General features: G+C 42.6%; 1 protein-coding gene across 6 annotated transcripts in view; it reads right to left on the bottom strand.

The window, feature by feature from the left end:
- The window catches only part of TMCC3 (transmembrane and coiled-coil domain family 3), a 70,710-nt gene that overhangs the window by 12,467 nt on the left and 37,627 nt on the right, over positions 1 to 20,616 (bottom strand). For 2 of the 6 annotated variants that reach the window (XM_070370905.1, XM_070370904.1), the window contains exon 1: positions 1,366 to 1,803. The exons of 3 other annotated variants lie outside the window; for them this stretch is intronic. Coding sequence is in view for 1 of the 3 variants with exons in the window: in XM_070370904.1 (XP_070227005.1) it covers positions 1,366 to 1,389 (24 nt within the window). In the remaining 2 variants the exon portion in view is untranslated. Of the gene's footprint in view, positions 1 to 1,365; positions 1,804 to 20,616 lie in introns of those variants that run through there. One more of the 6 variants, XM_070370908.1, reaches the window with a different exon arrangement.

Here is a 20,616-nt window from a genome sequence, read left to right as displayed (position 1 = left end):
ACTTCCTCATATGCACCGTATTTTCAATGGCAGCTACATACCCACTTCTGTTTATCAAAATTCAGTATATTCCTTATAATCCATTTCAAATGCCACTTTTTTCCTCTGAAGCTTTTCCCAGTCCTGTCAGAAAGCTGCCTATCCTTCCTGCGATCCTCCATAGTGCTCTTGCTTCACTTTACTCCGCCTCTGAGCACTCACCCACTCCTCCAGGGGAAAGGTGGTGTCGCAACTGCCCCCAGCTCTAGAGTGAGCTCTGGCCCTACTTCACAAGAGGCTGTCAGTTACATATTTGCTGAACTAAAGTGACCTCATTCTTTATTCCCGAAGAATCTGCACTGAAGTCATTTAAGACAGGGGTCCCCAACCTCCAGGATCTAATGCCTGATGATTTGAGGTAGAGCTGATATAATAATAATAATAATACAATTCAAGTGCACAATACATGTAATAAATGTAGTGGGTCTGAATCATCCTGAAACCATCCCCCCCGCCCAACCCCAGGCCTGGAAAATGTCCTCCTCCATAAAACCGGTCCCTGGTGCCAAAAAGGATGGGGTCCCCTGATTTAAGATATATTTGAAGGGACTTCCCTGGCGGTCTAGTGGCTAAGAACCCACTTTGCAATGCAAGGGACTGACCAGGTTCAATCCCTGGTCAGGGAACTAAGAGCCCACATACCATGGGGTAACCAAGCCCCTGTGCCACGACCACTGAGCTTGTGTACCCCAACAGACACCCAGTGCAGCCAATAAATAAGTAAACAAAACTATAAGATACATTTGAAGAGAATTTAAAAAATGGCCTTAGAAGTTCTGTCCAGACGGACCGACAATTTCAGGTAAAGATGTTTTCTTAATACCGAGGTAGTAATTTCTACATCATTTCAACCTGATTTCAACTGATCAGATTTTTCTAAGTATCAACGTGCAACATGAAGCACAAATAAAAACAAGGACTTCTAAACTTTAAGCTTAATTTACACACAGAAAAGAGAGTATTTGAAAAGAATAAAACTCGAATTTTCACAAACTCTAAACCTAGTGTAACCAGGACTCAGTTAAAAAAAAAAAACAAAGAACACACAAGCTCCCCCACGCCCCCGTCAGTCACAACAACATCATCCCCCTCTCCAGAGGTAACCACGGGCCTCGCTTCTAACAGCACACATTCGTTCTGGCTAATATATCATGTAGTCCGCTTGTCTTTTTTGCTCCACATCGTGGGAGTCATAAGGAGGAAGGCTCCTGTCACTCAGATAAAAGCAGATTAAGTTGTTTTTAAAGAAAAAAAAAAAACCCTGCTTACAGTCCCTGTTAAAAAGTCCACCACACCTTGGAGGGTACCGGGGCTCTTAATCCTTACCTTACCAAACAAGCAAGAAGTCATCACCTGTTCCTCTTCCTTTAATTCTCAGCCCCACAGCAGCTGCCTATCCCGCCCTGGTGTCTCAGGGCACTGGCCCGGTTCCCTCACAAATGCTGGCCCCGGCCGGCGGCGTACACAGGAATGTTTGTGCTCAGACAGCTGGCTGACTTCTCGCTCACTTCAGCTACAATGCCTGGCGCGTCCTCGAGAGTCCAGGTGGAGGACAGCAACCGTGTCTAAAGCTCAATCAATGACTCCTTCTGCTGGCTCGCAAATCTTAGAAACTTCCGATGAGGGTGGAGAGCTGAAACTTGCGTTGGGCTGCAGGCCTCAGCCTTTTATAGCCCAGGCTCTGCGAGATAATTAAGAGTCAGCAAACCCATACAATCCCTGACCTCAAGCTGGGGCTGCAGGTACCGGCTGGAAGAAAGCTGAGTGAGTCCTCCAGCCACCATATCAGACTTGGCACTGAGGTCATGGTACAAACGCAGCTGTTTCGGGGCTGGGGCCCAGGGAGGAGGATTAAGGTCCACAGCTCGCCCAGAGCCAATGAGCTTGGGGACCAGGTGGGTCAGGGCACATGCGCTCCAATGCTGGCACTGCATTCACTAGCTGTGTGTTCTCGGCTATACCTAATTACCTGTGTGGTCTTTGATTTCCTAATCTACAGAATGAGGAGACAGAACCAGACAACTCAGAGATAACACTGCAAAACTCCCTGACGCGTATTCCAAGCTATCTTGACTGTGAGAGGGCAACACGGGACCCTGGACTTGAAAGATAGACTGCTTTGGTTTCCATCTTGGCACCGTTCTTGCGAGCTGTGTGGCCCTGGAAAAATGACTTAGCCTCTCTGTGCTTCAGCTTCCTCTTCTGTAAAATGGAGATAGTGATTCTTTGAAGAGTTGTGAGGAATAAATTAGCTAATTCGTATCAAGCACTTAAAAGACTTCCCGGCACAGAAATTAACCATTTTGGTTTCAATAAGATATACTATTGTTTATCATCCCTATGTTATTTACAAATGTACCTATGTAAAAACTAAAAGAAAAACAAGCTGCAAAGTGCTAACAGTGGTTATCTTTGTCCTGTGGGGTTATGAGGAGTCATTCTTTTTATGATGCTTTTATATTTTCCAATCTTTAAAAAATAAGGAACCCGAATTACCGTTTTGGTAGAAAAGACGCTGGTTTTAAAAATGACTGCTAAGCTTCAGTTCTCTTGGAATGATTTGTCTATTATTACCTTACATGAAAGCAGACCACCAGCATTCTAGTGAAAAGCCATTCCTCATAATGTTTTCCTTCCAGCAGCAGTAACATTTCCACTGTCTTCTCAGTGTTCTGGAACAAAGGCTAACGAAAAGCCTTAAGCCCTGGACACACGTCAAAACCTGACACTGAATCATCTCTGCTCCAACCCAAGCCTCCAGCACAATTACCCCTGGGAGCTCACCTTCCTCACTGGGATGCCAGGCACATCTCAGTCATTACCAGTGTTGCTCAAACACATTGTTCAGGCTTCAAAAGAGGGCTGTCCCCCAGGACATCTCACGTGTACCCACTAAAGCTCAGAGAGACGTGAACAAAAAGAGCGGCATAGCCAAGCAGAGGCACATGATCCAAACCAAGAGGACTGGAAGGCAGAGTGTGGGCTCCTGTGGACGCAGACCGGCATGGACTTGAGGCAAGAGGGCCCGAGGCCCTGGGGTCACAGAGGGGCCAAAAGCTGCAGGGGCAGAGAGATCAGAGCCAGGGCAACAGATAACAACCTGCACCTTAGTCCTGAGGCCAAATACAATGAACCTCTGCTCACAGAAAAGCTGCCTGAGCTCGGCCACATAAGGAAAGGCCAGGTCCTGCAAACTGGCGGCCACTGCCCGGGCCTGGCATGTTTCAGAGCACACACAAGGGTGATTTTACAGACACACCCACAAGGGAGCTGCAGGTTCAGGATCCAAAGGTTTTCAGGGTTTCCGTGGCCCAGGTGTCCAAGCCAACACAGCTGAAATTTTGTACTATTACTCATTTTAGCCAAAATCTAACTTTCGGTGTAGCATCAGGGCTGTTCCTCTGGTGTGCTGGTCAGAATGTGCTAGGCTTTGCTGGCGTAACAACCAACATCAAAATTCTAGGGGCTTAAGAAAAAGGGAAAGGTTTATCTCTCATTCATGCTAACAAGCCTGCTGTGAGTCGGCTGAGGGACCCAGGCTGTGGCGGAGCCCCTGCATCAGGAGTGCTGCTGGTGGCCAGGGCAGGGTACTCGGTGATTGTCCACTGGCTCCTAAAGCCTTCCCCAGAAGTCTCCTGGGCTTCCTGAATTCGATGCACTGGCCCTACCTAACTTCAATCCTGCCACATGCCCAGGAGGAAAACTACCATGTTAGTGACACATGCCATATCTTATTGGCTAAAAACTCTGAGACCGGTTCTGCTGTTATTACCATTTCACAAATGAGAAACCTGGATGCTGAGAAGTAAATTGCCCAGTAAACAGCAGAACTAGGACTGAAATCCAGGCCGTCTGTCTCCAGAGCCTGTTTCCCTGACAGTCATGACTGAATGCTCTTATTACGAGTCAGGCATTATGCTAAATTTGTTTATATATTCTTCACAAATATATGAATAGAATAATATACAAACACATAAATTGTGGTGCTGGAGAAGACTCTTGAGAGTCCCGTGGATTGCAAGGAGATCAAACCAGTCAATTCTAAAGGAAATCAACCCTGAATATTCATTGAAAGGACTGATGCTGAAGCTGAAGCCCCAGTACTTTGGCCACCTGATGTGAAGAGCAGACTCACTGGAAAAGACCCTGATGCTGGGAGAGATTGAGGACAGGAGAAGGTGGCAACAGAGGATGAGATGGTTGGATGGCATCACCAACTCAGTGGACATGAGTTTGAGCAAACTCCAGGGGCTAGCAAAGGACCGGGAAGCCTGGTGTGCTGCAGTCCATGGGGTCGCAAAGAGTTGGACACAACTGAGCAACTGAACAACGAACCAACCCAGTTGCTGGACCCTGGACTCAAACACTTGGTTTTCTCGCCAACTAAACCAATCTGTACTGGAAAAATAATTTTGAAGGTCAATAAGCATCCTTATCAAGATGTAATTATTACATCCATGGGGACACCTAGACAGAACATTTAAGACCTCTATTCGAGAAGGAGGCCACTTCCCCTACCATAACTATATGCTAGAAATGGAAAATCTGAAAGATGCTCACGTGGTATCCCAAAGGATATGTTATTAGTAAACTGTCTTAGTACACTGTTTGTTCTAATTTGTTCAGACAAAGAACACTTCCTTTCGCAGTTCAAATCTAACAACGGCACATTCTGTTCACGGTGTACAGAACGGGAATTGAGTCACTAGTTTTATCATAAAAGTTTTAATTTCTCCCCACCTCTTCCTCTCAGTATCACTGACAAAAGAAAATCTGTAGCGTCAAAAGTTCTATTTCTTGATTGGAAGGCAAAGTAAATCTGGAATCAAGGATCATTTGGAACTGGGGCTGAAATACATGTCCTTTTGAGAGCTCAATCTTTTATTCATAGATCCTGCTAATTAACAGTGTATGGGAGATTAGGCAAAGTGTTCAGAGATCTCAAAAATAAATTCTTCAAATATCTTCAAGCGCTTACAAACACTTAATACTGTAATTAGAAATAATTATCTTGATAAGCCTCTACCAGGCAACAGTGGTAGGTAACCTACTTTGAGTTACATATACTAGAAAAATACTTATTTCTTCAAAAGAGCTTTCAATTAATGCAAACTAATCCCTTACCAAATTAGTCTGATCTGGTAAAGATTTACCGTATACTCTATAATTTATCTAAGAATTGAATTAAAGACAGGGAGGCCAGATTTAAAAAGACTGTGCCTTGAAGAGCAGAAGGGGAAGGCTATGGTGATGAAAACCAATCTACCCAGAGAACCACCTGCAGCTCAAGGATGGTCCCCGAGGGAGCGTAGGCGAGTGTGAGGCCACATGAGACAAGGGTTCTGCTGACAAGAGGAGGCAGTCTCTGGGGACCCAGTGTACCTCGAAAACAGGCAAGCTCAGGAAAGAGAAGTGAGCCCCTCACCTCCACCAAGAACTCAGCTTTCTCTTAGGAAGAATTCGCAGTTTTTTTTTTTTCAGAGGATTTTAAAACTTTATTTCACTGAGATTAAGACTCCTCCTAATGAGGTTTCTTTTGTTTTAAAGTATCTTTTTTTTCAGAGTAGCACTGACATATATACATGCTGCTGCTGCTGCTAAGTCGCTTCAGTCGTGTCCGACTCTGTGCGACCCCATAGACGGCAGCCCACCAGGCTCCCCCGTCCCTGGGATTCTCCAGGCAAGAACACTGGAGTGGGTTGCCATTTCCTTCTCCAATGCATGAAAGTGAAAAGTGAAAGTGAAGTCGCTCAGTCTGTCTGACTCGTAGCGACCCCATGGACTGCAGCCTACCAGGCTCCTCCATCCATGGGATTTTCCAGGCAAGAGTACCGGAGTGGGGCGCCATTGCCTTCTCCGACATACATGCTACCATGTGCTAAACAGACAGCTGGCGGGAAGCTGCTGTGCAGCACAGGGCGCTCAGCTCGGCGCTCTGCGCAGACCTAGAGGGTGAGATTGGGGGTGGGGACGGACACATACATATGGCTGATCACCACGTTGTGCGGCAGAAACCACCGCAGTTCCTTCTTGTGGGGAGACGTGGGATGGGGAGCTTTGAAGATGGGGAAACAGGAAGCCCCAGTTTTAATACTAAACACAGAATAAGCGTCACTGAGGCTTTTAGTTCCTATACTCAGAACAAAAGGAGGGAAGGGGTGAGTGGGAAGCCCCGGCGCAACCTAACAGCTTCGGAGGGATTCAGGGATCTGTCCCCAGCATGGTTATTCCCGGTCTGTTCCCGGCAGCATCTGTCAGTAAAACAGATCCAGGAAAGGGACCTGAGCACTTACCTTTTGAGGGAGAGGGGGGAGGACCATGTTCTGCTGCAGGAGAACCACCCAGCCCCAGGAACTGAGGGAGCAGAGGCAGCTCAGAAGAAGGCAGGTGCCAAGGTCCTGAGCTAGCGGGCAGAGCAGGGTGGTGGCCAGAGTGGCAGCCTGGGGCAGACAGCCTGCCTCCCGCGAGGCCGGGGCCCAGCCTTCTCCTTTTCCTGGAGCATTTATTCACTGCCTCCTCTCCTCAAAACACAGACGGTGGGTGTTCTCGGGAGGGCCACGTACTTGAGCAAAGCTTCTGAATGCTAACTACAAAGCCAGCCGTGTCCTGGTGTCTTTCAGCACCTCCAATCTGAACAAGGAGAGAGAGGGAAACGCATCTCCCTCTCAGACACACAATGATGGATAACTTAGTACCAGGGGCAGCGACCTGCAGCAGAAGCTACTCTCAAGAGGGAAGAATCCTTGAAATCTCATCTGGCCTAATGCCTGTTTTTAAAAGCAGCAGCCTGAGTATGTACCCAACTTACTTTTCATTGCAATCTATGCTCTCTTCATTCTAGGGGGCCTACACAAAAGGGAAAGTAATTTGACTTGGATTGACATGTATCACTGCTATACTTAACACAGATAACCACTTGACTGGGGATCAGAAGGCTGTGTGACAGTAACAGCTCTGCTCTTCAGCTGCTGTGTGACCCCTGTGGAAGCTTCAACTCAGGTACTTTAGTTGTGTATCAATATCCGGACCACATATTCAATGGACCCATCTTACTCTATAATCTTATGAACTCAATGTTAAAAACTTTCAAATAAAGTACTTAAAAAAATAAAATAGCCAACAAGGACTTACTGTATACCACAGGGAACTTGCTCAATACTCTGGAATAACCTAAATGGGAAAAGAATCCAAAGAAGAATAGATATATGTATGTATATAACTGAATCACTCTGCTGTACACCTGAAACTAACACAGTATTACTAATCAACTATATTCCAATATAAAATATATTTTTTAAAAGTACAGCTTCTTGGATCAATACATAAGATGGATATAATAGTGAATACGATAGGGATGTCTATCAGACACCAACCATCATGTTTCCCTTTTTTGCTACTAGGATACTAGGCAGTTTAGAATCAAATTCAGAGTAACTGTTAGACTTGTCAATGAGTCTATTTGCTTTTCCTTCCTTTTTTTTTTTTTTTTTTGAACTTTTGGATATTATTGCTACTCTGCCTATCATAATCTGACTCTTAGTGGAAATAGGCAGGTGAACTTTAATGATGCTGGGTATGTCATCTTGCCAAGAGATGAACACTAGACTCTCACTCCCATGTGTGACTGGGGGAATGTGCTTGAACACACTGAGCTCACACACTGGCACAGTAACCTCTCTCCGCCTTCCCTAGGGCACCCAGAGAAAGCCACAGCAGAGTCACAATCTGGTCCAAGTCCTTTGAAAAGACGCTATATTAAGACTGAGCCAGAAAACACACTCAGGCCCTAAAGCACCTTCCCCAAGGAAACCTAAGCCTTATAACTGAATTATTCCCTGCAGGCCAGGGGTTTAATTTGGTTTTGGTCCTGTAACAAATACTGGAGGAGGGGCACAGGTCCTGGATGATCTGTGTAGTATATAATTCTGTTTTAAACGAATCAGAACATTACTAGATATCAGACATGGCTTAGAAATAACATACTTAAGTTTTGAGGAAGCAAAGGAAAACTGATCTGTATTCATTTCTTTCCCTTTGGCAATATGGAAATTACTTCCTTTGAGCAATTTTATTTTTTCTAACGTAAGCCAGCAGTATTATCACCAAATAGCAATTGGAAATAAAAAGCTGCTTTTAGTTTCACAAAAATTATAAATAACATTACTTAAAAAAAAAAAAAAACTTTAATGTCCATGAAAAGTGTACTCAATCAACATTTTGCAATTTATGTAGTATGGAAAAACCATCTGACTTTGAAGTCACGTTGGACCTTCAAATGAGACAATCAAAATAAAAACTCTGACCTCCTTGGGCTGAATAAAATTTCCTTTTTAAAAGATAAAGCAGATCATGTCCTTTTCAAAAACCCTTTCGAGATCCCTAAAGTGTGAAATCCTTAGCGAAGACTTTAAAATTCTTGATCAGAGTCCTCTCAGCCTATACTGCTAGTAGACTCATCCATAACGTGACTGTGAGCACATCTATGCACCAGCACTACAGTTAGGATGAAGCTTGATACACACTCTCATTTGAATCCCCGCAGCTCCATGAAGTAGGAGCCATTACCTATGCTTTATAGATTTAGAAGTGAGGAGCCATCACATAATTTGTGATTACAGCTAATAAGACACAGAACCAACATGTGTACCAAGGTCTAAAGCCTTTAATGTTCACCGCACTCGGCCAATAAGCTCCCGAATGCTTCATACACTTGCCGTGTTAAATACCTGCTGTTTCCTCGCCATAGCACGACCTCTCATACTTCCATCCCAAGGTGTCTTCTGAGGTCTAATCTAAATACTGTCTCTTTCACACAGCCTCCCCCATGCCAAAGCCCAGGCTCCTTTACACTCTCCCCGCAAGGACGCCCTTCAGGTGCATACTCTCCAGGTCTGGCAAGCGCGTGTGTAACATCTGTTCTGCTGTCTTAAAGCCTAGAGGAGGAGGGAATGTCTCCTAAGCCACCTGTGTCCTGGCCTACATTCCTTCTTCAACAGGACCTTGTTATCTGCTGGGTGAATCAATGGCTGACAAACAGCCAACTGGGGCAGCCAGTCATTCCGCGTGCTCACATCCTTTCAGCTGCTTGCGTCCGAGATCAAGAAGAACCTGTAGCTGAAGTGGTGCTGGACTGTCTTCAAGACAGACCGGACCATGGACTGTTAATGGCTTTTGATTCATGCAAGAGGTCAAATATTCAAGAGACTAATGTGTCCCATGGCTCTTTGACGCTCCAAGCAGAATACAGGCGACCGATTATCAATTGATAGATACTAAGACCCTGTGGTGTTGGAGAAGACTCTTGAGAGTCCCTTGGACTGCAAGGAGATCCAACCAGTCCATTCTGAAGGAGATCATTCCTGGGTGTTCATTGGAAGGACTGATGCTAAAGCTGAAACTCCAGTACTTTGGCCACCTCATGTGAAGAGTTGACTTATTGGAAAAGACTCTGATGCTGGGAGGAATTGAGGGCAGGAGGAGAAGGGGACGACAGAGGATGAGATGGCTGGATGGCATCACCGACTCAATGGACATGAGTTTGAGTAAACTCCAGGAGTTGGTGATGGACAGGGAGGCCTGGCATGCTGCGATTCATGGGGTCGCAAAGAGTCGGACATGACTGAGTGACTGAACTGACTGACTGAAGACCCACAATGTGCAAGAGGTGTACTCTCTTCCTAAGTGACATTTCCCCTGAGATTACCATCCTGTCACAGAGAACTAGGTGTCTGCTCCTAACACATCCATGTCTCAACTCAATCCATCCTTTGTGGTGGCATGTAAGGAAACAGTCTTGTACTGTATTAAATGACAATCTTCAAAAAATAATTTATTCAATGTGCCAGCAAGATTATCAAGAGTACAGCTGATCCCTGAACAATGTGGATTTGAACTGGGCAGGTCCACTTGCACACAGATTTTTTTCAATCGATAGTATAGTACCGCACAATCTGTGGCTGATTGAATCTGCAGACGCAGGGCAAAGAGGGGCAGAAATGAGAGGGGAGTACGGGGCGTGAGCACCCAAAGGTTTCAGTATCCAAGGTCGGGGGGTGGTCCTGGAACCAATGTCCCAGGGACACCAATGCCAACTGTAGTTCCTTGTCCCTTAGGAAATCACAATTCAATAGAACTGGAACAAAAAATAAAACAGCCCTTCTTTCCTCCAAAGCCTAAGAAGGAAATGACTTGTTTAAAGGCCAAAAGCAGGGTCCAAGAAAGAACAGAACCTTGGCAAAATAGTTCACATTTATTTTTAAAAGGGAAGCTACTAGATATTAAGAAAAGGATATGGGATACTAGATATGGGATACTAGATATGGGATACTAGATATGGGAAAAGGAACTGACTTTTCTGAAGTCATAAAGCTAGCATGTAGATGAGCTATCATTCCAGTTGGCTTCAAGGGCTGGGCTCTAATAATATTCCCACCTGCTACTGAGACCTGCTGCATATAACAGACTCTTTCCTAGACATGAATGTGTTTCCCATAATCCCTACAACCCCTAAGATTTTGTTTACTTAAATCACTGTGTTACTGTTAAATATTACAAAGTAAAAAGTATGTATGGTAGAGAAACCAGAAGGGTGAATACTAATGGACGGATTTAGACAGTTCTTGGTACCACAAGGCAATTTACTGGAGATGTCCTGAATCTGACATTTAATAAGTAAGACAAAACACTACGCTTAAATCCCAAGATACCATGGGTAATAAAAAATGCAGGTTGCTCCTGTTTCAACCATTAAAAATGATTCTCAATGCCAGGGAAACCTGCCAGCTTGTGCATCAACTCCCTCTCCTGGCTAAAGCTCCAGTGGCTACTGGAGTCATTAAAGGCTTCGCTACCAAGATGCAGTTAAGAGGGGGCTTCCTTCTCCCACAGACACAGCAGTTCACAAGCACTCGAGTCACGTTTCATAGACAACTGTCCTGTAGGAACTTATTGTTCTGTAATCTCAGAGGAAGGAAACTGCGAAGAAATGAATTGTAGACTGTGATTTTTGAGATAAACACTATACCATGACCCTTCTTAGAATCCAAGTCTATATTTGGTTTGTATTTCCAAACAGAGGCAGCAGCCTTTCAGGGCCACTTATAACACTTGCAGCAACTAGCCAACTCAGATTCAGGGGAAAGCCCTGATTGCAAAGCTGTGTGTCCTATAACTGTGTCACAGTGGTGGCATACATGAGTGGTTTAGAAGCAGAGATTCAGAGCAGGACTGTGTATGTTCATATCGCAGCTCTGCCATATTAATTGTATCACCTTGGGCAAGTAGTTACTTACTCTCTCTCTGACTCAGTCTCCTCATCTATAAAGTGGGAACAGGTATTGACTTCACAGGCTGACTGTGAGGATTAAATGAATTAATGTTTTATGAATAAACTGCAGTTAAGTGAATAAACTGCTTGGAACAGGGCCTCGTACAGAGTCACTGCTGTCTAAGTGTAAGCTATCATTTATTAAACACAACGTACCCCCAATGGGTACTCCCCTAGGTCAGGAAGATCCCCTGGAGGAGGAAATGGCAACCCATTCCAAAATACCTGCTGGGAAATCCCAAGCATAGAGGAGCCTGGTGGGCTACAGTCTGTGGGGTTGCAAAGAGCTGGACACGACGGAGCACACACGCACACCCAACAGGTGGGAACTTCAGAAAAGTCCAGAACCAAGAACAAAGGCGCTGCTGCCGCCATGACTAAGCTCTTCCAGCAGAAGCGGACCACTGCCCCCACCCCACGGAATCCGCTTGCGTCTGCATCTAGCTGCACACAGAGAAGAGAAACGACCAGCAGGGTATCACACTCACACCAGGAGGTGCCTGAAGGATCAAGTGTCAATGAGCCTGAATAGCAATGCTAAGACTTCTTTAAAAATGCCACCATCGCTCATTATTAGAGAAATATAAATCAAAACTACAATGAGGTATGACCTTACACCAGTCAGAATGGCCATCATTAAAAAAAAATCTACGAACAATAAATGCTGGAGAGGCTGTGGAGAAAAGGGACCCCTCGTGCACTATTGGTGGGAATATAAACTGATACAGCCACGATGGAGAACAGTTTGAAGATTCCTTTAAAAACTAGGAATAAAATTACCATATGACCCAACAATCCCACTATTGGACATATACCCTGGGGAAACCATAACTGAAAAAGACACATGTACCCCAGTGCTCACTGCAGCACTATTTACAATAATTGGATCATGGAAGCAACCTAGATGTCCATCAACAAATGAATGGATAAAGAAGTTGTGCTGCCTATACACAACAGAATATTACTCAGCCATAAAAAGGAAAGCATTTGACTCAGTTCTAATAAGAGGGATGAACCTACAGCCTATTATACAGTGAAATCAGTCAGAAAGAGAAAGACAAAAATCATGTATTAACGTATATATAGGAATCTAGGAAGATAGTACTGATGAACCTATGTGCAGGGCCGCGGTGGAGATGCAGACATACTGAACAGACTTGTGGGCGTAGTGGGAGAAGTGGGACACGTTGAGAGAGGAGACTGAAACACACACATTGCCATATGCAAAATCAGACAGCCGGTGGAAGTTTAATCACGCAAGGAGCTCAAATCTGCTGCTCTGTGATAACCCAGAGGGGTGGGATGGGGTGGGAGGTGACAGGGAAGTTCAAGAGGGAGGGGAATATGTATACCTATGGGATGGGAATACCAGACCACCTGACCTGGCTCTTGAGAAATTTGTATGCAGGTCGGGAAGCAACAGTTAAAACTGGACATGGAACAACAGACTGGTTCCAAATAGGAAAAGGAGTACATCAAGGCTGTATATTGTCACCCTGCTTATTTAACTTATATGCAGAGTACATCATGAGAAACGCTGGGCTGGAAGAAGCACAAGCTGGAATCAAGATTGCTGGGAGAAATATCAAGAACCTCAGATATGCAGATGACACCACCCTTATGGCAGAAAGTGAAGAGGAACTAAAACGCCTCTTGATGAAAGTGAAAGTGGAGAGTCAAAAAGTTGGCTTAAAGCTCAACATTCAGAAAACGAAGATCATGGCATCTGGTCCCAACACTTCATGGGAAATAGATGGGGAAACAGTGTCAGACTTCATTTTTTTGGGCTCCAAAATCACTGCAGATGGTGACTGCAGCCATGAAATTAAAAGACGCTTACTCCTTGGAAGAAAAGTTATGACCAACCTAGATAGCATATTGAAAAGCAGAGACATTACTTTGCCAGCAAAGGTTCGTCTAGTCAAGGCTATGGTTTTTCCTGTGGTCATGTATGGATGTGAGAGTTGGACTGTGAAGAAGGCTGAGTGCCGAAGAATTGATGCTTTTGAACTGTGGTGTTGGAGAAGACTCTTGAGAGTCCCTTGGACTGCAAGGAGATCCAACCAGTCCATTCTGAACGAGATCAGCCCTGGGATTTCTTTGGAAGGAATGATGCTGAAGCTGAAATTCCAGTACTTTGGCCACCTCATGCGAAGAGTTGACTTATTGGAAAAGACTCTGATGCTAGGAGGGATCCGGGGCAGGAGGAGAAGGGAACGACAGAGGATGAGATGGCTGGATGGCATCACCGACCTGATAGACGTGAGTCTGAGTGAACTCTGGGAGTTGGTGATGGAAAGGGAGGCCTGGCGTGCTGCGATTCATGGGGTCGCAAAAAGCTGGACACGACTAAGCGATTGAACTTAACTGAACTGACTGATGGCTAATCCATGTTGCTATATGGCAGAAACCAATACAATATGTAAAGCAATTATCCTTCAATTAAAAATAAATAAATTTTTAAAAAATGCCCATCAAAAGCAGATGACCTAGTATATGAGTGATTTAATCTAACTTTTAAAAAGTTACGGTATCTTTAAAGATTAAAATTTTAAAGCTCAATATCTGGTCCTTAATTTTTAAATAAATTCATTACTTTTCTATGTTGCTATTTTCGGTAAAACCAGAACTCTAAATTAAGACCTAAAGACAGACATCTAACATTTCCCATCTCTAAGTCTTTAAGCCAAACAAGAGGAAATTGTATTAGATGAGCTTATCTAATGATGATAATTTGCTACTTTTTCTAAAGAGCCTCCCAAATTACTTCTTGAGAGTATTATGTCATGGAAGCCTGTCTTTATAGATGAAGTGTGGAATTTTTTTTTCAGCCAGGTTACAGTTAATTCTATGACCTTATCTATCAATGACAACATTCTCTAATTTTGTGTAGGTTTTCTGTCCTTCAACCCTTATTCAAATTGCCACCAAATTGTTATTTCTTTGTGCAGCAATTTCTCTCTAGATTGACACTTTCTTGCTATTTCTGGGTCTGTCTTCCTGAATCCAATCCCATTCCCTACCTTACCCTACACAAAGGGCAATGGTCTAATCGGTTTTACTGCTTTCAAAATTTTACTTTTTCTATCCAGTCCATAGAGAGTCATCACACTAATTTTCTAAGCTTCCACTTTCATCACGTTATAACAAGATACCCAAGATGTACAGTGGTTCTTCCTTTAATAAAGAAATTAGGTTCTTCCTCCTCTTGGTACTTAATCTGAGTGTTTTTTCCCATTTGAACTCTTCAATGTCTTCCTCCTTTCTACCAACCACCCACCAGACAGATCCTGATGCCATAGTACACTGAACACATTTTTGTACTTTTTTTTTTAACCTTAATACTTATTCCTAGTGGATACACCATTTCGAAAGTCTCTGTCTTACCCCAATTCTACCACTCTTTCAAGATCTCTTCTGTGAGGTCCATGTCCCATCCTTCCCGATTCATTTTGGCTCTTATTTATACGGTCCAGTTGGTTCCTACTTGTTTTATCTTTCTTGATGGACTTTTAGATTACCAGGAGTATTCACTTTTTAGATGCCACACAATACTCAGCACAGAACTGGCAATATCACTGGGTAGCAAATACTTATTATAACCAACTTCTCTATGCTATAAAGCAGTATATTCCCAATTCTGAATGAGACCAAAGTAAGAAATACACATGTACCATGACATACATGCATATGTGTTCATGTACACACACATATATAACCAAAACATAAATTTTATAAAACAAGTACTTATCTTTATACATGCAATGCAACTATATTTTTAAAAATCATGGCTAACACTTTTTTAAAAACATTTAACATGACAACTGAATATTAGTAAAGTATAGTTAATTCTGTTAGGTATGTTAATTTTATTATGTAGAAAAAGTCCTTGTTTTTAAATACATTTCAGAAACAATATAACTTACTTTGAAAAAGATTACATACACACACAGACACAAAGGAAATGTGAAAATTTTTAATTGCTGAATCTGATAACATGGATGGGTGTTTGCTATACTCTTCTAGTTTCCCAACTAAAAATATAAAATGATAGTTGCTAGCCATTAAATCTATTTCATAACCAACTAATGGGTTTCTATCTTGTTTGAAAAAATGTGCTTTATAATTAAGAAAAAGACATAAACCACTTGTTTCTATGTTTACTAATTATATTTAAGGAGACTCTAACATACTGAAGAGGGCTTCCCCTGGTGGCTGGCTCAGTGGCAAACAATCCACCTGCCAGTTGATGGGGTCTCAAGTCAGACATGACTTAGTGATTAAACAGCAACATACTGAAGAATGTTCTGTAGTTACTTCCTGGCTAGTAGGTCAATAAGGGATTTAATCTTCCACTGCTATGAGCCACTAATCTCTCCTTTAAAATCCTTTCTATGGAACTTTCTGTGAAACACGACTATCTTAGCAGGAAGGTATAAGATTAAGGACTGATGTTTTACTTGCAGAGATCACAGAATCAGAATTTACCTTAAGACTTCTCATCCTAAGAATAATCTTTGTGGTTTTCATCAAGGCTTTAAAGAGTAACATCTGGGAATGTTAAAAACGATGCACTGAAACTGAAACATTCTAATAAACACACACATTGGTTAAGACAGTCCTCTTCCTTTTCCTTTAAGCACTGGGTCTAGTAAAAGAGTAAGTTTCACAAACAGTCAGTAACACCTCAATTTAACTGACTGGAAGAGGGAAGTATTATAGATGAGTGAAAGAAATTTCCAGGTAACTAGAATTCTTACCATTTATAGGCCAATATATTAAGTCGGGCTTCCCTGGTGGCTCAGAGGTTAAAGCATCTGCCTGCAATGTGGGAGACCTGGGTTTGATCCCTGGGTCGGGAAGATCCCCTGGAGAAGGAAATGGCAACCCACTCCAGTATTCTTGCCTGGAGAATCCCATGGGCGGAGGAGCCTGGTGGGCTACAGTCCATGGGGTTGCAAAGAGTCGGACACGACTGAGTGACTTCACTTCACTTCATATTAAGTCTTGCTGATTGCGGATTTCTAAATTACTAACTTCCCATGACTGCTTTCCTGTTGACTGAGATCATCTATATGAGCAAGTCTGAACTGTGACACAGCATCTTGACCTCAGGAAGAAACCTGGTCTAGATCCGTGTGGGACCTGGGGTTTAGTTACCCCTCCAGTCTTAGGTCCCTCACTTGAGAAAATGAAGTGGCTGAACTCTGCAACCTCCATGCCTTTGCAGCTCTTCTCCTCCACAATTCTATTACCACTAGGTCTGTAAACCTGGCTGCTCTCAGCACATACCAATTAACATACGTTGAATATTTATACTTCCGGATAATGAATTTTACTCACCAAAATGAAAATCAAGCAAAAAGCAGTTAAAAATAATATGCAGCAAGTTAAAAAGAAAGAAAGAAAAAGAACAGTTGTTAACATACCACATAAGTGGATCTCAATAACATCATTCTTAATGAAAGAAACCACAAACCGAGAAGGACATGCTCTGTGATTCCAGTGACTGGGATGTCAAACGGGTTATGCGTGTGGGGAAGCAGAGAGGACCTGCCACAAGGTGGCATAGTGGAGTGCTGGATGCTGACCAGGCCAATGCAAGGGACACTTACATGGTGCAACACAGGCAGAAACCATTCAACTGTACATTCAGATGTAAGCACGTTACCACAAGTTATTCTTCAAAAGAGTAAAAAAATAAATACAAAAAAATCATAGGAAATGAAGATCACTGTCAAAATTACTATTTTAACTTTACAGGGCCTAAAACATGGCTGCTGCTGCTAAGTCGCTTCAGTCGTGTCCGACTCTGTGCGACCCCAGAGACGGCAGCCCACCAGGCTCCCCCGTCCCTGGGATGCTCCAGGCAAGAACACTGGAGTGGGTTGCCATTTCCTTCTCCAGTGCATGGAAGTGAAAAGCGAAAGTGAAGTCGCTCAGTCGTGTCTGACTCTTCGCGACCCCATGGACTGCAGCCTACCAGGCTCCTCCGCCCATGGGATTTTCCAGGCAGGAGTACTGCAGTGGGTTGCCACTGCCTTCTAAAACATGGCAGGTGTTTATTAAATGCATATTGATTAACATATGAAATTGTTCGGTTCTAGCAGGAAAAGAATTTTCAACGGTGTGTCCATTCACACTTTTGGTCAGCCCTTTCACATTTTTAATGTTTCTGAAATTTTCATGATACTCTCTTACAAATATTTGTTTTTAATACCCGGATACAGAAGAGCAAATGTAAAGTACAGAAAAAGAGTAGAAATCCTCATGATACACTAGCAAGGCACTAATACCTACGATGTAACTAAATTCATCAGATTTAAATGCAAAAATATTTTATCTTACATTCTGCAAAATGCAGTAAAATCCTAAATACCATGTTGACACAGATTGAAAATCACCTGGTTCATTACATGATAGTTATTTAGAAAGCCAGTTTTTCTTAAAGAGGCTGAGAAACCTCTTTGTACACCATATATAAGACCAAATTATTTTTATGACAGTTAACAGAATTGATTAAATTAAGTTCCAAGCCAGGCCCCCTAAGATACAGAACTCACACTCAAAAAATGTTTTCCTGGGCATTTTTTGAGCCATGCAGTACGCTAAAAGCACTGGCGTCAGAAAGATGAAATGATGAACTCTTCCCTAGGAGTTCACTGTTTGGGCTGGAGACATACAGAGCTACACAACTGCAGAAAAATGTAGTAGGTACTCTAGAAAACAAAGAAGTGGAAATACTGGATACAGAAGGCTTCAGTGAGACATCTTCCAAGATGCTATCTGACCTGGGCTTGGAAGGGGAGGCTCAAAAATCAGCTGAGAGAGACCACAATGGGTCCACAGAGGCAGACTGCAGAATATTTAGGAAACAAAGTTTCTTCAGATGTCTAGAATTTATAACAAGTAATGGGTCATTCTAAGTCAGGCTGGGGCCAAAAAAAAAGTGCAAGGCAAGAATTTCTAAAGGAAGGAGACATGAAATGCTAAAGAATACAGACAGTCTGTGCCAGGCTCTATTATACTTCATCATGCAGACAAGGTGAAGCTGGGATTTTTTAAGTGATTGGGAAATTTTTTTAACCATAAAAATAAGATACTCAGAAATAGAGAAGCTTAAATGTCAAAAAGAGTAGGGGAAAAAAAATCATCCATAGCCCCACCCTAAAAACAGACGCTGCTTAGACTCTCAGTAATGTTTTTGAAACACAGAACTATGACTCTACTTACTGTACATAAGGATTTCAGACTTGGTTCATGTACTGTTCACAGTCACATAAGATTTATTCATGAATTTGTGAGACTCCATCAATACTGTGCCTGTACACTCACACTGCACTGCATAGGAACAGTACTGGGATGCAGGGATCAGGCAACCAGATCTATTAAAAACAAAATCATTTGAAGTTAAGGACAGCTGAATTCTCCCCTAAAATAATAGTGCCCATCATATGATGGTAAATCAGGCATTCTGCCTCAGAGACATGATTGGTGATTTATTCCATCTTTACTCATTTCTTTGCAAGGGATCTGAAATGCTAAACTAATTATCACAGCGGCTGGTGCTTTTTTATCAGAGGGTTTTTTGACAGATTGCAAAGGACAAAATTTTACCTAGCATGAAAGAAAAGGCCAGAATTAAAAATGACTTCCCTGAAGGGTACAATTCCTTTTGTCTTTTATTTACAGATTGAAAAAAGAAATCCTTCAATGTATGCGCGTTACAAATTATATTCTCTTCACTGTAAGCCATGGTTACAGAAACATCTCAGATTCTTCTGCCTGCAAGAAGGCACCACAGTAACCCTGCTCTACACTATATATCTTTATGACTCAAATTCTGTAAGAAAAAAATATAAAAAATCCAAATTAGATTAGTAAAAGAGGGGAAAAAAGGCTGTGAAGGATAGAAGGTAGTTTGGGAAAATTTTGATGACAGATGCTTTCATTTCTCTTTACTAGGAACTGAAACCAAATCATAGGCCAGTACCTGGCTCAGAGCCCTAACTTTCCAACAAGACTGTAAAAACTCTGAGACAGGACACCTGCTCTGAGCTTACCACAGAACTGCTTTGTGCAGAATTACCATTGGAAAACACATTAACTTTATGCCCCAAAGGAAGAATGCCTTTCTTAAAAGGCTTTGTTCAAGCCTACTTCCCTAAGATATATGAATGGTGGGGTATTCTTTTGCCTAATACTGGGAAAGCCCATGAACTTATTAAGACTCTAAGGGCTGCTAACTACACATGAATATTCCAAAGTAGTACACTTTATTAATTAGACTCAGTCCATCCACCTTATTCAACATTCCAAAATGTTAGAGGACCATCTGTTCAAGAGTTCACCAACTGAGAAAATTATGAAAACTCATTCAGCCCAAGACGTGATCCTGAATTTGATGAACTGAAACTTCTTTGATTTGTATACTTGATGATGCCTGTGATGCCATTCATTACTTCAGATGTTCCTTTGACTCATGTTTTATTACTGAGGCCACTGTAAATATATCCATAAGAACCACAATCCCTGTGTCAGAGAAAGTTTTGCTCAACCACTTTTTGTCCTAGATTAACATAGAGTCAACAGTTACTGAACATATTCTTCATACTACAGGATCGACTCATAGTGCTCCTACTTAATAGAGGGAAGGGCGTATTTATTTTATTAAGGGGCATATCCTTCAAAGAAGCTGCACTTTATATATAAATAGGGGGAAAGTGACAAACATACCTGGGCAAGAATTAAATGACAGACTTGGGCATCATCATTTATTTACCACTAATATAGCATCTGTCATCAAAAGTTTCAATAAATCTTGACAAATGTTCTCGACCCAACCTAGGATATAATTACCCGAAAGTGTTCCAAATCACTTCTGAATTTCACACTGAACAAAATAGCCATTCAGGTTTGGGGGCTCATTGCTAAGTCTTTTCTTCCCCTTGCCTCACACATCACTAAGTTTCTTTTTTTATCTTCTAACACCCAACCCTTCCTTTCTCTCCGACATCTGACACTTGCTTGTCCAGGTCTTCTATGCTGCACCTACAACCATCCCTTCACTCATCTCACTGTCTCTAGGCTGCACAGCAGGGGTCTCCAACTTCCAGGATCTAATGCCTGATGATCTGAGGTGTAGCTGATGTAATAATAACAGAAATGAAGGGCACAATAAATGGCATGGGCTTAAATGATCCCCAAACCATCCCCTACAACCAGTCCATGGAAAAACTGTCTCCCATGAA

Source organism: Bos mutus, chromosome 5 (assembly GCF_027580195.1).
Source record: "Bos mutus isolate GX-2022 chromosome 5, NWIPB_WYAK_1.1, whole genome shotgun sequence".
NCBI lineage: Eukaryota > Metazoa > Chordata > Mammalia > Artiodactyla > Bovidae > Bos > Bos mutus.
The sequence above is the reverse complement of the archived record's forward strand: the minus strand, read 5'-3'. Positions and strand labels throughout refer to the sequence as shown.